This window comes from Polyodon spathula, chromosome 15 (genome assembly GCF_017654505.1).
Source record: "Polyodon spathula isolate WHYD16114869_AA chromosome 15, ASM1765450v1, whole genome shotgun sequence".
NCBI classification, from domain to species: Eukaryota; Metazoa; Chordata; class Actinopteri; order Acipenseriformes; family Polyodontidae; genus Polyodon; species Polyodon spathula.
Genome location: NC_054548.1, coordinates 19,820,148 through 19,837,546, shown reverse-complemented (window position 1 = coordinate 19,837,546; position 17,399 = coordinate 19,820,148). Strand labels below are relative to the sequence as shown.

At 36.5% G+C, this 17,399-nt stretch overlaps 2 protein-coding genes across 2 annotated transcripts; one reads left to right on the top strand and one right to left on the bottom strand.

Moving 5' to 3' along the window:
* Nucleotides 1-427: 427 nt before the first annotated feature.
* On the bottom strand, nucleotides 428-9,388 carry LOC121327687 (sodium/myo-inositol cotransporter-like). Its single transcript, XM_041271831.1, has 2 exons — nucleotides 8,637-9,388; nucleotides 428-3,994 (listed from the first exon to the last, which is right to left on the bottom strand). Exon 2 carries the CDS (start codon nucleotides 3,731-3,733, stop codon nucleotides 1,592-1,594), a length of 2,142 nt encoding a protein of 713 aa, XP_041127765.1. The 5' UTR covers nucleotides 3,734-3,994; nucleotides 8,637-9,388; the 3' UTR covers nucleotides 428-1,591.
* Nucleotides 9,389-10,291: 903 nt separating this feature from the next.
* Nucleotides 10,292-14,579, top strand: LOC121327688 (ATP synthase subunit O, mitochondrial-like). Its single transcript, XM_041271832.1, has 7 exons — nucleotides 10,292-10,383; nucleotides 11,352-11,402; nucleotides 11,833-11,943; nucleotides 12,666-12,795; nucleotides 13,230-13,342; nucleotides 13,696-13,782; nucleotides 14,353-14,579. The coding sequence occupies exons 1-7, from the start codon at nucleotides 10,357-10,359 to the stop codon at nucleotides 14,461-14,463; spliced, it is 630 nt and encodes a 209-aa protein (XP_041127766.1). The 5' UTR covers nucleotides 10,292-10,356; the 3' UTR covers nucleotides 14,464-14,579.
* Nucleotides 14,580-17,399: the final 2,820 nt, after the last annotated feature.

Genomic DNA, 17,399 nt, shown 5'->3' with positions numbered 1-17,399 from the left:
AGAAGTGCCCTTCTTGTCTGGCAACTAAGTTTAGAGGGGAGGCCTGATCTAGGCAGTGTGGTGGTAGTTTCGTATTTTTCCCTCTTCTGTATAATGGACTGCACTAAGCTCCGAGGGATGTTCAATGCCTTTGAAATGATTTTGTACCCTTCCCCAGATATGTGCTTCTCTATAATCACATCCCTGATTTGCTTAGAATGCTCTTCATTTTGATTATTTCCTTTGAAAGTCTCTAACATACTGTGGGACCATACAGAGAGAGCAGTATTTATCCTCACAGATTAATTTAAAGCAGGTGATCCACTAATTTCTTACACAGGTCGATTCCATAAACAAATTGTGACTTGTTGAGGTAATATATTGCACCTGTGCAAATTTTGGCTTGCAATTACAAAGGGTATGAATACATTTTTAATCTGATCATTTCTGTTTTTCATTTTTAGTAAATTGTTGAAAGCTTTTGGAATTTTTCTTTTGATTTTACATGGTGCTCAAGGCTCTGTAGATCAGTTGGTAAAAATCCTAATATAATCTATTTCAAATTCTGAATCTGAGTCTCTTAAATGTGAAAAAAAGGGATGGAGGTGAAATACTTCGTATTTCAGCACTGTATTCAGCTATTCAGTAACTCCATCAGACAAAACTGCCTTTTGTCAGAACAGAGTGCATTTAGCTAAAAACATCAAGGACAGTGCACATCTACAAACTGCTCACTAAGTTAAAATGCATCTTCAGGAAGAACTAGGAAACAATTTGCACAGCAACACATAAGCCTATATGACATCCCACTAATATTGTAAACCAATTTTCATTTTTTGGGACAGAAGCCAGATAATGCCCACCCCCTCCTTCTTTACAGTGCTTTTTTAGATTAAGTTGTAAGCTTATTTGTAGACTACTGTGGCTTTAAGTATATGGCAAAAAACAGAAACAAATTAAGATCAACTTAACAGCTTAGTGCTGAGACTGCCAACACTTTCATTGTACACAAATGTCAAGTTAGTTTATCTTTTGTTGGTATATTTCGATGTAGGAACTTTATGAAAGTTGGTTTTGGTTGAGTTTGGAAAAATCATAACTGTTGCATCCCTACACAAGATAAATTAGCTAAATGAGCACAATCAAACACTGCAGCAAGTGTTTTACCCAATAATGGAGAAATGTCTTTACTGTAAAGCCAATGAGCCAGCATGGCCTATAAAAAACAAATATGGTACTAGTTGTGTATTTGACACAACAATGGCCCCCAAAATTGTATGCAATTTTAGTGCAAAAAATTAAGATTCTCAATGTATTGCTTTAAGTAAAGTTAAGCTATGTATTTTGGTAGCTCAAGCTATGAACAAAGTTAACATTTTTTGGTCATTAGTTCAAATTGTCTTTATAAAGTCTACAGGATAGCCAAACTGTGCAAAGGCTTACAAATAATTGTATTATTCACTAAAGCACACACTATGGTGATTTGAATATATGCAAGCTGCAATGTTAAACCAAGACGTTTATGCTTACTCTTACTTTATAAATATACTGTAAATATTACAGACTTCAGCAGCTTGTAAATGGAAAACCTTTTTTTGGGATAGCAAGAGGACTACAAAGAGAAACAAACAAACAGAAATATCCCCAAAGAGCACACCACAAAAAGCATTATATTTAGCAAAAGTTTGATTTTTGGAGGCTCATAAAGCATTTCCAGACATCGAGCCTCTTCTTGTACTGGGTCTCTGGGAGGAGTCTTGATAGACTGGCCTGTAAAACCACAGAACCAGTAGACTACTTTCCAGCATGTGCTGGTTCCCACAGGCTGCTCATCATCTTCACAGGCTCGGCTCATGAGACTTGCCTGCCCACTGGCATGATGTTCCATGGGGGTCTGATCCTCAGATGGACTGGGAGTCAAACAGTCAGGGTTGGTGGAATCCTGCAAGACCAGAAGCTTAACATCAGTGCCATCAACGATCTTCTCTCTGTGCAATCCATTGGGCAGCTCTTTGTGCTCCGATGTCCCATTGCTGTCAACAGGGTTCTTGCCAGTAAACTTGTAGGACTCTTCCTTGTGATGGGCAAGCTTCACATCCTTGTTCCAAACCGCCCAGATAGTTGTGGTCCGGATCTGCTCTTTTGTAGGGGGCGGGGTGAGGAGACTCACAACCACTGTAACGATTCCAGTGATCCAGAATAAGCAGGCTGCCACGTACATGTAGTGAATGGACTTGATGAAGGCTGGTCTGTTGTCTTGTTGGTCACAGTCAGGGGCTTGGTAAACAAAAACCAAGATTAACTTTATGCTCCCTAAAAGGAAACCAGTCATCCCACCAGCAAATGCCCCTGTCTCATTGCAGCGCTTCCAGAAGACTCCTAGCAGGAACAGAGCCGCTACAGGTGGAGTAAGATAGCCTGAAACCTCCTGAACATAGAGGTACATCTGGCCACCCTGCATCTGCACAATGACTGGAACCCATCCTATGCTGATAGCCACCATGAAAACCATAAAAAGACGTCCAACAATCATAAGCTCTCTGGAAGTAGAACTTTTCCTAAACATCTTGTAGATGTCTAGAGTGAAGATGGTGCTGGCACTGTTGAATATGGAATCCAAGTCACTCATTAAAGCTGCAATCATCACAGCCATCATCAAACCACGAAGGCCTACAGGAAGAATGTTCATCACCAGGCGAGGGTAAGCAATGTTGGAGCAACCTGCCCGACTACCACAGACCTCCATGCAATGCTCTGGGCTGATGCACACAATTTCATTAGTGTACAGTATTCTTGAAATCATCCCAGGGATCACAATGATGAACATTGGAAGAACCTTTAGGACACCAGCCATTAAGGTCGACCCTTTGGCGTGAGCAATGTTCTTTGCTGCAAGTACCCTCTGGACGATGACCTGGTCAGCGCACCAGTACCAAACTGAAGCTGGGGTTTGGCCAAAGAGGAATCCAGGCCAGGGGATGTCCTCATCAGTCGGTTCACGCAACATTTTTAGTGCGTCTGGCTTTGGATGAATGTGGCAGCTGTTGGTGTAGCTGAAGTTGGAGGCAGCCAGAATTGCAGTCACATTTGGAGTGGCCTGCATGTACTTGGTCTTGACTCCCTCAAGCCCCCCAACCTCTACAAGGCTGACGACCATGAGGATGAGGGCTCCAACAACCATCAAGAAAGCCTGTAGTGTGTCTGTGTAGATTACAGCCACCAGCCCCCCAGTAACAGTCAGCAAAGCTGTTATGCCAATTAACAAAATTACAGACAGGTACAAGTTCCATCCCACTGACTCTTGGATGAACAGTGCTCCAGCATAAAGGGCCACAGAAAGTTTGGTGAAAATGTATACCAATAAAGACAGAGCAGCAAAGTAGATCTTTATTCTTTTCCCACCATAACGCTTGGATAGGTATTCTGGCATGGTGTAGACCCCTGACCTGATGTAGACAGGGATAAATACCCATCCCAAAAGTTGCAGGAGCAAAAGTGAATTGAATTCCCAAGCTCCTACTGCAAACCCACTTGCTGCTCCAGATCCTGCAAGCCCAATGAAATGTTCACTGCCAATGTTACTGACAAATAAGGAGGCCCCAATAACAAACCAAGTCATGGACCGTCCTGCCAGAAAGTACCCACTCACAGAGCTCCTGTTGGACTTCCACATGGCGAAGAAGCCAATGCACACCACAAGCACAAAGTAAAGTGCCACAACTGCAACATCTGCAGCTTCCATTGAAGGCCTCATTATTTTTCTAAATACCAAGTCAATCTTACAACAAAATCCAGTGTGTTCAAAACTAAAAACACAGTATTGCGTTCATGCAGGTCAAGCACTTTGTCCTTTGGTTTGCTGTCTAGGAAACTGTAGGATCCCAGGGAGGAAAAAAAAAATTCTGTTGTCCAATTTATGTTAATGATAGTCCAAGGCCATTTACTGGGATGGCGTACAGGAGAAATTCTTACAGTAGTTGCAGCGGACAGTCTAGTAAAGCCTAGTGTTTTATTCCTGCAAGACAGCAAAGACAAAAGACAAATGATATTAGGTTTAAAGTTCTTCATTGTGAACACAAGGATATGATGGCTGTCCAGTAAATTTAACTAAAAAGCAATGTAAAGGTTTACGTTGAACTGCATGCACAACACACACGCCAGGCAAACACACAAAACAGTCTTTCACTACTACAGAAAAAAACAACATTTAGCATTTTTTTTTAACCATGATAGCATTACCTGAACATTGTTTATGTTGTGAATTTCTCTCTTCTTATCCCATTTTAAAACAATTTAAAAAGCCCAACTTTAATTTCATAAAACAAGTATGAAACTGATCAATGCACATTTTGTTATGTGTCTAAAACAATATATTCAGCTCCTGATTTCTGTATACATGCAGTACTGTAGTTTGTTGGTTTAGACACACTGCTGTATCTGTATTTACTCATTTATAATGCCCCCCCCCCAATGTTAATAAAGCAACTACAAGGCAGTATAACAACTCCTTATAATATTTTCACATATAATGGAACTAATTACATTGGATATGTCAGGTTCTTCTGTAGGTCATTAGACTAAAGATTCCTTTATTATTGTAACTTATGTCAGATGGAGACTTTCTGAAAACAGCCATAGCCTTTCCCTGCACCAGCATGACTCACAGTCATGTTGCCCTCAATTGGTTCAAGCTGAGTGGCAAGTCAGATTAAGAACAGATGATTAACTTAAATACCAACAACTATGTCAATTAGGGGTGAAAGGATTCATTGTGTACAGCAAGCAGGGAATACTAACACTGTCCTAGAGGCTTCAGAACAGACTGCAGAAATGCTGCCTGGCCAATGGTAGTTGAGACAGCAGTGATACTGGCCAATGTTTGTAGAATCTCGCTATGACAGTAATTTTGCCAAAGTTACTACTTTTTGTATTCAAATGCTATATATTTCTTTGTCTCCTTTTGTGACAGCATTTTATTTAATATAAATAGATAGCTATGTTTTTCTTTTTCATTTTACCATTTTTAATGTATTACTCTCCATTTAATGCGTCCCAATCATAATCCGATATAAATGCCTCTCTATATATATATATATATATATATATATATATATATATATATATATATATATATATATATATATATATATATATATATACACACACACACACACACACACACACAAACACACACACACACACACATACACACACGCACACACACACTAATAAACTAATAATGTTTTGATCTGGTTGAATAACCCTTAAACTTTGATTGCTGAACATGTTACTTTCTTTAAGAAATGTGTTAATCCTGATGACTTAATAAAAGCTTTATTTCTAAACACATTTAAAAACAGCAGTGTAGAATAGTACAGAAAATAAAATATACAAAACCTTAACTTAAATACTAAGTAATAAATTGTTTGGTATAATAATAATCTATTGAGTTAGTTAAGTATGATGCAAGCAAAAGCACTGGTTTACTTTTAAAAAATACTGAAATTGTTATTGATTAGGCATCCCAACTTAATGCTGGAAAACTTAATATTTAGATTTTTTCTAAAGAAACACACAAAGTTTGTACTTTAATAGTTAACACAGTGCTTAATATCCCCCCCCCCCCCCCCCCCCCTCAGAAATGTGGTAAGGACATTTGGTTAATTCAGTTAAAATGGGAAATAAATATAATTTTGAACTGAATCTGTGTCTATAGAATTGTAATTATTTTTCAAGTATATTCATTAGTATCGTGATACTTATCGTATCGTGGCTTGTGCATCGTGATACGCATCGTATCGTGACCTTGGTGTATCGTCTTACCCCTAATGTCAACGTAAAGCCAGGGTTAGAACTTCACGCTCGCCCAAGGCGAATTAAATCTGATGAGGACTAGTTGATGTCTGTGTCTCACTTGTCCTCTGGGCGAGTGTTTAAAACAAATGTAGATATACTCTTACATTTCTAACGGGGTGTAGCAGTGGTGAATAAGCATTCATATTGCTAGCAAAACAGTCAATCAGAACGGAACTGAAACCTCCCTTCATCTCCCCTGCAATGCCTAACCCACTTAATGACGTTTCCGGTTGTGTGTTCTGCCTCTGCGCGGGATGCAAAGTTTATTGGGCGTTTGATTTTACCGAGTCACGTTGCATATTTGAAATGTAAAGTCATTTTACAAAAATGGAGATTTAAACTGGGTTGTGACTCCCCACCAAAAACATAAAAAATAATAAAAAAACTCTTAAGATGTGATTAGCAAAGGGGGCTAATTGTATTAACGAGACCAAAAAATAGGCCACGTTTTACTAAACATTTTAAAACCAATACAGTTGAGTTCTTACGAGTTGAGTTCTTACCTATAAATAAGAAGTTTGAGACTCTCTGTCTGTAGCTTGGTGTTCACATTATTGTCAGCATATTAATTTTAATTGATTTGAAGCTGAATTACTTTAATACAATTTTCTTAACCAATACAGTATTATAGTACCATTTTAAAAGCAAAACTCTATTTAACTGATATAGCAGTATTTAAACTGTGGGGAAACCTCAGCGATTCAAGAATATATTTTAAGAGCAATGTTCATACTTCCCCCATTAAATCTGCACTATACCACACTCGTTCAAGCATTCAGAGATAAAGGGCCTAATTTACAAAAGGGCACTAAACATTATGGTGCATCATAATTGCAACTGGTGTGCATGTTCATGGCTTCTGCATTTACTATTGCAATTATATTCAAGACTACAGAGGGTAAAAAAAGGTTTCTCAACTTTATTCTGGACAAGGGAGTAGTGCACAGTGGAAAATTCCCATTTTCACAGTTTGCCAGAATCTAAGGGGGTGGAGTTACCAAAACCAAAAAAAAGTGAAATTTGCTTACTATGGAGTATAATATGAATGTTTTTTTTTTTCTGTCAAAATACAAGCAGTTGGTATTTCAGATGTTTAGAGATACAGCACACAAGACCACACCTGGATGGTGAAATTGTTTGTCCAGTGACACAAAGACCACAGCTGCCAGGTCATGCTTGGTGTGGTTTAGGACTTGACAATTGTCCTGCTTATTTACTAATACTAAACATCCATTCGTTACACTGATGTGGCTTGCACATTTCCTATCTAAAAGATGATTTTGTATGCAAGTCTTGTTTTGCAACGATTTAGAATTTCAACACTCTAATCAAACCCAGCCAACCCCCACCCCCCCCCCCCCCACCCCCCACCCCCTATAGTAAATTTTGCTTTAATTAGTCATACACAGGAAACTTCTTTATTTTTTCTATATAACACACACACACACACACACACACACACACACACACAATTCCTATGATTGAGCTCAGGTGCACACTATTGCGCAATATTTGCAAAGCAGCATACAGTATCTCAAAATGTTGACCTCTTACCGATATAGAGTGCAATTTTATTTACTAAATACATATTTAAAATATCCAGGAGTACTGTTGCCAAAAATTAAAACAAGCATATTTAACTTCATTCTGCTGAGTTTGCAAATGTGCAAAAAATGTGTTTGCATAAGTAGTCTTCCATCTGAAGAGTATTGCTTGTTTACAGTAGCTAAGCCTACCAGTATTAATCATATCTACAATGTCCCCTCACTGCAATAATAAAAGGGTTGAAGACCACATTTGAATTGCATCGGAATCTTTTGTTTTAAAGCATCTCCACAAAGCACATTTATGGTGTTCGACAGCTTGGCTACAGCGTTGCTGCGTTACTGAAAATGTATAATAATAATAATAATAATAATAATAATAATAATAATAATAATAATAATAATAATAATAAATAAGCGTATCGGTGTATCCCTAGTGTGTAATGTATCACAAATGGCTTCACTGTTTGGTACACTTGGAATTTTAATGTATTTAAACACCGTTAAAATACAATAAATTAATTTCCATCAGCACTACTGTTTGTAACAAAATGAAAATGAAAAGAACGCAGCGCCCTCCTGTTAGGGTACAATACCTCCAAGATAGTAAAGAAACTTCTAGAAGCCGAAGGACGAATTAATAGACCAGTAGTTATCTGATCGTCACTTCTTAAAAAGAACAAAGCAACCCACGTTGATTTATAATTCATTATTATGATTAAAATAATAGATTACAATTATATGTATTTAAGAGGTTAAAAGGAGTTAGTTGATGCTTTTGACAGCTCAGAAAATGCAACAAGGTCTCCAACAAAAACAAATGAAATAGCAACTACGAAGGTTGAGAATAATCAAAGCTGTCATCACACCACCAATAACGATTATTTTGTACTAGTACTAAATATTACTAGCTTACCCATGGAAGGAGACGCGAGCACTCTGTTTTGACAACCGACAGATCATTCGAGCTAGTGTATAGGACTCGTTAAATTGATTTGTAAAAAATGTGCAGTAAGAACTACTCCGGTTTCATTATCTTGCGTGTGCTCCAAATAAAATGATACATCTGAACGAAACGTTGACTAACTGCTTCCAAGTAACTTACATTTCCTAAGGCAAATAATTCAAGTCACTACACACTACACACACAGCCACGCTTAAGAGATGCTGTTAAGAAGTAATATCGCAAATAATTAATTATAAAGGTAATATTTTTAACACAAAATAATCAAACAAAACAAAAGCCCTTTCACTTACCTTTTGCATTGCTTTGAGTATCAAAGCTAACTTGTATCTACGCATATCCGTGACAGGCAATATAAAAACTAGAAATACTGCTTGTTTAAATAAATAAATGAGTTCCTTGGTACCACGTTTCTGTGGCTGTTCAAAGTTCTGTTTCCACGTAGTCGTAAGGCTACTATCCTTAGCATTACGCGCTCTGGAAGGATAGTACAATCACAAGATACTGCGCCCCTTTTTGAAGCGCACGGAACCGCAAACTCCTCTTTCTCCTCCCATTGAAACCTCGAGGGCATTTGGAAACTGCAGCGGCACTCGTCTCGGGGTGAGGGGTGGCATACGCATCATACATATTATCATATTGGAGAACAGCACATCGTGTTGTTTTCACTAACTCTACTGTGCACATTTTTTAATTTTTTTTCTATGGGTTAATATCGGGACTTTCTTCCTATGCATCGGGACGCGAGACATTTGCTAGGAAATCGAGACTGTCCAGACCATACAGGGCCGTTGGCATGTATGGGATCGTGTCTGCCAAAAAGTGGTTTTGGACCGTACAGTACTTTATTCTTGTTTAAGAACCTGTTGCTGAGTATCAGAACCTTCATATATCTTTACTTTAGGTCTACCAAACACTGGTCTTCCAAAATAAAGACTGTAAAACATTTAAAATATCAAAGCAATACGTTTATAAAATATAGTGCATTATTACTGCATTGTTACAATTATACTGGAGGCAATATTTGGCACCAAGAGCGCCAAATACTGCCGGGAGACACTATATGGCACAAATCAATCCTATGAGCTTCTTTAGTGTGACGTCACATTCGCTTCTAGTTTGTTCTAAAGCAGGCGAGTCCATGACGTCGTTTTAAAACCTCTGTAAATTAAATTGTAAGAGGTCTTTTATATATATATATATATATATATATATATATATATATATAATTATATATATATATATATATATATGTTTATAAATTTTTTTTTCTCTTAACAGCATGGTCTAGTATTGTGCTGCAGACTGCAACCACCACTCAGAAACATTCTGAAAAACAGAAAACTGCAGTTTCCTGTCGATTTTATTTATTGCTAGTCCCTAAATGGCGAGACGTGACGGTTTGTAGGAAACTGCCCAAATAATAGGCTACTAATGAAAAAATTAACACCACAATTTGTGTACAGACATGTAATTTTAGTATGTTCATTGTTATTATTATATCACTATATACTGCAGAGAACAACAAAGCACACCTGTTAATGTACAGCAGAATAACAAATCGGTGGAAACTCGTCCTGTTTTTCATTAATATTATCAACTACTGGTATTCTTGTTTAAAAATACATTTTAAATAGTTTACAGATACTTAAAAAAAAAATATAATAAAAACGTTTAGTTCGTTAAAAAAAATATGCAGGAAACAATGAGAGCGCCATATTGTTTAGAACCGCGTAGCAACAATAGCCAAGGAAGTAGGTTTTTGTGACGAAGCACTAAAGAGCCGTATTACAGTACATAAGAACATTCTAGAATGAATGTTTCTGGAAATTTGCTGTTTTAATTTTTTTTAACAATCGCCAGGGGAAGCAATCTATTTGTTTTTCTACCAGAGGATGGCGCTGCATTTCCAAAGAGCTCTTAAGTCGTTGGACATGCGCGCTAGAACACCGTGCCTCCGCTTCAAGACATCCGTCCATGCGCTGAAGGTTTGACCTACAGTAGCAGGATAAGATGGCAGCGGCAGGATTTGGAAAGCAGGTAAGAGGACATTGGATAACAAATGCACTATTGTCCCCTAAGCCGTTCTTTGGTCAACCTGGCTTTACTTTATCCATTATTCATGCAGTCCACTGCATGACAAGATTTAAAACCTGATGATTGAGCCTTGATAAGCCCTTTGCCTGTCTTTCCAAGGCTAACGCTATTCTGAACTGGGGGCCTTGTGTATGAACTTGACAGGTCTGTTTCGCACAGAACTGTGTTTCTAATACAGCCACCATTGTGTATGAATCACGCTACATTACCGATCTGGCGTGTGTAGCTATTTCCTTAACTGTAATGTACGTTATTTTAATGTAAACAATGCATGTAGTTGGCTGCTATCTGGTGTTTCACGTGTGAGTTAATTATCTGGCAAATTTATTCAGTGCAAATGTGCTAAATCGGTGTACAATTTCAGGTAGGTCATTTGGAAGTAACAAAACACGCTCTGTAAAGTGGTCATTTGTTAGGCTTCTGTAGCTGTTTCTTGTTTGCACTTCGTTGCTTAAATACATTAAAATGTAGTCTCTCAGTGGTGCTCATTTTTTACCATGCTATCAGTATAATTCATGTAGCGTAGACTAGTATCATAAAATGTATAGCTTGAACTAGAGGTGACCCATCAAGGGCAAGTTTCACAGGCTTCTTTCCATAGACAAGTCGTGGGTATCAAACCTGCCCCATGAATTGAGAACACGAAATATTAAGCTCAGGGGACACATTAACTGTCTGATTTGTATTGGTTTTTAAAGTTGTACTGCAATGCATTTTTCCACTATTGTATGACATGTTTAAGTGCATCAGATAATACCTTGGCCTGCTGCTTGACTATGATCAGCAGTGTGTTTTATATTCAGTAATACATCCTACTACACGTTATACAAGGCAAAAAGGTGTCTTAAAAATCAATGCAAATCCTAACGGGTTTCTGTTCACCTTTAATGGGTTTGTCTTTGTTTGTTTAGGTGCGCAACTTCAGCACTACTGTGATTAAACCAGTTTCAAAGCTTATACAGGTAAGATTATGCCCTACTTGATCGTTGTACCGCATTGGTAAAATTGGGAACCACTTTTCCATTTTGATGAAACAATGCATTAATATTTGTTTATAGAAGTTGGTTTTGGTCAGGTGTCAAGTTCTATTTTAGTGATGGTTGTAATGTCTGTATTTCCTTGCCAGGGGATATATTCCTAACATACCTTGTCTGTGGAGGTTAGATATGCATGGGTGATTTGCCTTAATTTAGAAAAGTTTATGAAAGTTTTCTTTTTTTTTTTTTTTTCTTCAACTGTGTGTGATTTGAGTACATCAATTGACTTGTCTCAGAACCATGGAACAAATTCAGTTTTCCTTGCTAGTTGTCATCCAAGAACAAGGACTCACTATGCAATGGCTTCAGATTGTGTGCTGTATTATGTTCTAGCTTTAATGAGTTTGTCTTGCAGCCTCCTATCCAGGTGTATGGTGTGGAGGGCCGCTATGCCACTGCTTTGTACTCTGCTGCCTCTAAGCAGAAGAACCTGGACCAGGTGGAGAAGGAGCTAGGCCGTGTCAAGGTATGTAACTGTATTTCTCATTCTCTGGTACTTTGGTAAGTTATCCTGGATGTGTGCTTAATGTTATCAATTATACTTAAAGTAATTTAAAATGCTGTGAACAATTGGGTCTCCTCAATGCAGCTGAATGCCTTGCTATCTTGAATTGCTCTGCATTCGGCTTTAACCTGTAACCACTATCCGTGGGTCCTGTGGACCCAGAACACTTTTTAAAATGTCCACTGCTCTTCTGCAATGTGCAGCCATTCACTGTACCCTGCTCTAAAGATTTGTGTCCAGTAAGGGCCAGTTGCATGGTGGTGTTCTTGCTGTGCTGGCTACTTGTTTCTACACAAGTGGGTATTTGGGTCCAAGGTTCAGATAACATGGAGAAAGAGGTTAAGGTTATGCCAAGCAAGTATTTTGACAATATTTTGGAGTTTCCAAGTCTTTATCCATGTTTTTAAAGTAATAATAATTGCAATGCATGTGCTAAAATTTTACATGTTCCTACTGGTTTTACATGTATAGTAATAGCTACTTCAGAAGTGATGTTTTTAATCTGTTTGCTTTGAGATTATTTTCTCAAATCTAAATGGTAGTTGTGGAATTTGCTGTCCTCCATGTGCATTTTGCCAAAAGGTTTTGTCAGCATTACCAGTAAGCAGCAAGGTATGAAAAAGAAACAAATCTACAAGCAGTGCATGGTTAGAGCATCTTTTTTTTTTTTTTTTTTTTTGCAGAGTTTAATGAAAGATCCCAAGATGACTACTGTATTTATGAACCCCCACATCAAGCGCAGTATTAAGCAGAAGACGGTCAACGATGTTATGACAAAAGAGAAACTCTCTCCAATCACAGTCAACTTTATGAGTAAGTGTTTAATTGTCCTGGTTAGATGATCCTCAAAAATCAGTTTAGTATTTGAAAATAAACATTTAAATATAACATTTATTAGTTTGTGGTTCTAGTAAATACAACACCCGTCTTTTCTCTATCCCTTTTTAGAAGGATATGGTTACTGTGCCAGTACCACAAAGTACAGTACTCTAAACAATAAGTTATATTCAGAGATATATCTAAATAATACCACAGTCCTGTAGAATCAATTTAATGCACCAAAATTATCGGTGAGATGTCAGGTGACTGTAATATTTAAATATCTGACATTAGTTTTGGTTCGGTAAGGGGGTTCCAGTTGTCCGTCCTCCATACCTTCCTTAGTATAAGCACCACAATATAAATGCAGGTTTGGAAACTTTTTGGATTAGTGATGAACAAGCCGGTGAATCTGTCTCTCTCCCCAGACCTGTTGGCTGAGAACGGCCGTCTGTCTTTTACCCCTAATGTCATTTCTGCCTTTGGCAAGATGATGAGTGCCCATCGTGGGGAGGTTCTGTGCTCCGTCACTACAGCCCAGGTATATTTAAGTAGTTGAACAAAGATGAAGCCATTTTCTGCCATAAGGATCTGATAAGGAAATGTATTCTGATGGAAAAAGGAAATTGGGTTATTAAAGATTTACTTTAGAGTGTATATAGAAATTGGGGTAGTGAAGCAAAGTTTTTTTTTTTTTACTTTACCTCTGGTATTGTTCAAAGATCAAAATGTAATTTTTAGCTGTTTCATAGTTTGACACAGCAGTGCAGGCACTACTCCAGCAGCAAACTACTTCAAATGCATTCCCCTACACTGTTTACAATATAATCCCTTTTCTAATTAATCACTGTCTTCATTCAACAACTTTGCCTATTAAACTTATTTTAAATCCAGCCACTGGATGAGGCAAGTCTCACTGAGCTGAAAAATGCTTTGAATGGCTTCCTGCAGAAAGGAGAGACTCTGCAACTAGAGACCAAGGTATGTACTGCATATAAATAAAGATTTATTCCAAGTGATTGTTAATCAGATGGGATATGCTGCTTGAAACTGTCTTGGTGGCATTAGTTAGTAACACACCATTTAATTAGAAATTAGAAAAGGGGGATTTTAGACAACCTAATGTATTACCTGGTTTACTTTCTATAACAGAAGTTTTTTATTTTTTGTCACCTTGCCTGTGGATAACCTTGTATCTCTTTCCTGATTGAAATGCATTCTGAAAACATTTACTGTGAAGGAAATCCAGAATTTACTACCCTTAATCTACATTGTTGTAGAATTAGATTGCAATGCTGTATTGATAAATGCAGGCTTTCTTACTGGCAAATGATCTCTGACGATATCCTCTAAATGTACCTAATGTTTAAATCTTACATGTATACTGTTCTATATGTGTTCTGAATTTCTTTCTTTTTTGGGGGGGGGGGAATAGTTGTTGGAAATAGAAGGAAGCAGAAAGTTGTATAGAAACACAGGATAGTAAACTGGTAAAAATAAGAAAATGTAGATGCTATGTCCTTATTTCTTTGACTTCTTTTCTGTCCACAGTCTGACCCGTCTGTCCTCGGTGGAATGATTGTTAGTATTGGAGACAAGTACGTTGACATGTCTACCAAAACCAAGATTCAGAAGCTAACCAAAATTATGAGGGAAACTTAGTTTTATGGATTGAGTTCAAATTTGCCCATTCACATTTATTCCTTCTTACTCTGACAGTAAAAAGAAATGTTAAACATGTTGTAAGGAAAATAATAAAATGTTCTAAAATATAAAAATGGTATTCCTATTGTCCAGTTTTTTTTAATTCAACAGTCTTACGTCAACATTTTTTTTGTGGCTTGGCTTACACTTGCTGTACTCATGTCAAAACAGTTATTCCTATAAAATCAAAGGCAGTAATTTGCTCTTCCTGAGTTCAAAGCAAGCCAAGGGTCAGTGTTTGGCTTTACTAAACCATAGATCTGCATAAGCATTTGTGAAATCCATGTAAAATGCAGAGTTGTTCAGGGCACTTAATGGCAACACTACCATGAATCACATAAGATGCATAAAGAAAGACTGTTTAATAAGATTGTTCTTATGATGGGTTTACAGTACAGTACAGAACACAAGGTTTACATTTCTTCGTACCAGTCAACACACACACAAAAATATATACACTGGAATTTTGGATAAATGGTAAACATTTTAAATAAACATGTTTTACTTTAAACTTATTGACAATGAGACCCCCAACCAAAGAAAACTTCCAGTTTCCCTTCCTTGATTGTTTTAAACATTTAAGACGGTACTTAACACCATTAGCTTTTTAATAAATTATGTTTAATTAAGACTTTATTATGACCACATCCAATATGCTATTTATTCAGAAATAAAACTAACCAATATATTTATTTGGCAAAAAAAAAAAAAAAGGTGCACCAATGAGTTTACAACACAACCAGCAAAGGAGTGTCTGAAACATAACACTGACAACAAATCTGTATTTCACACCTGTATTTGACTAAGTTTGTTGATGACTGGTAAATAGTTCAACCACATTCATTCTAAACTTACAAACCAATCTGGTCAATAAAAATAAAGCAACATGTAGTTTCTGCAAAAGCTGTTTATTACCAACCTACCCCCAGTCCCTGAATAATATGTAAGAGTAGGTTCTAAACATTATCAGTGACTTGGATTTGCAAGTGAAATCTAAGACAAGGCATGCATTTCCAGCGTACTCACTAACAGTAACAGCTAGATTGTCAAGTGTAGTCTAAATCTGACTGAAAAGCAAGTACCATGAACATGTGAAAGGACAGATACCCACTACATAATGTCTAAAGAAAGTCCCTGGCAGGTTTTTTTTTATCACAATCAGACATGCCATTTTCTAGACAGATGTAAAAATATGTGTAACAATCTCCATTTACCCCCAGATCACTTAATCAAAAAACAATGTAATTTCCTTTCCTAAACCACCCTCATCACAAGTAAGTTGACTTGGCCTTAGAAACAAACAAACAAAAAAAAAACATGTAAAATAAATACATTTTAATATAACAAAAACAAGTTATTAGCCTGTGGTTTAATATTATCACATCTGCTTCTATGATATGCAGAGTTCAAAGATCTGTACAAAATGCATTCAAATGAATATTTCTAAACAAATGTATTTACAAATGGGTCTAGTGTGAAATACCACAAAAAAGACTTGCATCACAAAAAAAGCTAGACATTTAATTCCATGTAGGTTTTGCAAAATCATTAATGGCTATCCATTTGACTTTCAACATGATTTTCATTTTGCTTTAAGAAGTATTAAGGCAATGGATCACACAAGGGGCTATGCAGTACGCTGCATTTGCACAGTAGTTTCCCTTTGCTCCACTTTTCAGTCATCTGTGAGCTAAATTTAAAAGCACCCAATGCCAACATGTTTAAAAATTGCAATCCTTTTTTAGTTTCCTTCCTTTCTCAAAATGATTGAAGAGTTAAATAATAAATACTACTGTATTAATAAAGGTCAAATAATGCAATACAGTTACACACAAATTTAAAAAAAAAGGCTTTTGACAATAATCTGTCATTACTTTTGGTTCTGTACTCCTTTGAATTCCTGGCAAAGCTTTGGAAACTGTTAAAAAGGTAGCCTTAAGAAATGTACCTAACCCATAATTTGTGAGTGTATTGGTTACAGATCACAGATACACAAGCTGTTATTTGAATTAAAGTTTGCATAAATTCTGATTCTTGTGATATTTAGGCGATGTCCACTCATTTCTTTGATATGGTTATCATTGAGCACTCCCTGACTCTGCATTAACATGTGACGTTATTGTTATAAGGATTTCACTACTGTTATAATGTACTGTTACATCAAAAAAAAAAAAAAATCAGATACATTGTCAAGAATATTGGTAGAGCACTGTAAAAGGTATATCATTGTAATTTTATAGTTGCAGTTGAAAATATGGACCTCTGTTGTTTTTCATAATTTGGATTTACAAGGACCAGTCATCTATAATTAATGTGTGATTCCAGGTAAGAGCCCTACTCCTGCACAAGATTACACTTGAGATCCAAAACAACAAGCAGGAATTCTGACCTATTCTGTGAACCACCCCAGCATAGTGACAATGCTTTATTGTAAACAGGCTTACGCAAACAGTTACCCTGTTATAAATATTATAAATATCTTCATTAAAAAAATAAATAATTAAATATAAATTAGGTAAGCTAATTCAATATTTATCACAAAAACATAACTTATGCTGTAACAGAACAGGTGAATTTCAGCTGATGATTGTAGTAATAGTATTAGAAACAGCAGAAAAGTTAGTGTGAACAGAAAACTTATCCCATATTTGGTAATTTTTTCCCCATGAATTTGTTATTGTTTCTAAACAAATGTTTTCAAACAGTAAGTCTTTAAAGTTTTAGACTGTTTCACTTACCCATATAGATATATTGTCCTTTTTTTGAATAGGGGTATACTATATTATATAATATATATAGCAATATTATATATATATATATTATTATATATATAATATAGGATATAGTATATATATATTATATATGATATTTATTTAATTAATAATGCATTTTTG

Excerpts from the sequence above, each read along its gene's own strand:
- LOC121327688 (XM_041271832.1), top strand. The coding sequence starts at position 10,357 with ATGGCAGCGGCAGGATTTGGAAAGCAG. Across the intron at positions 10,384-11,351 it reads CGGCAGGATTTGGAAAGCAG|GTGCGCAACTTCAGCACTAC; the intron begins GTAAGAGGACAT and ends TTGTTTGTTTAG. Across the intron at positions 11,403-11,832 it reads CAGTTTCAAAGCTTATACAG|CCTCCTATCCAGGTGTATGG; the intron begins GTAAGATTATGC and ends TTTGTCTTGCAG.
- LOC121327687 (XM_041271831.1), bottom strand. The coding sequence starts at position 3,733 with ATGAGGCCTTCAATGGAAGCTGCAGATGTTGCAGTTGTGGCACTTTAC.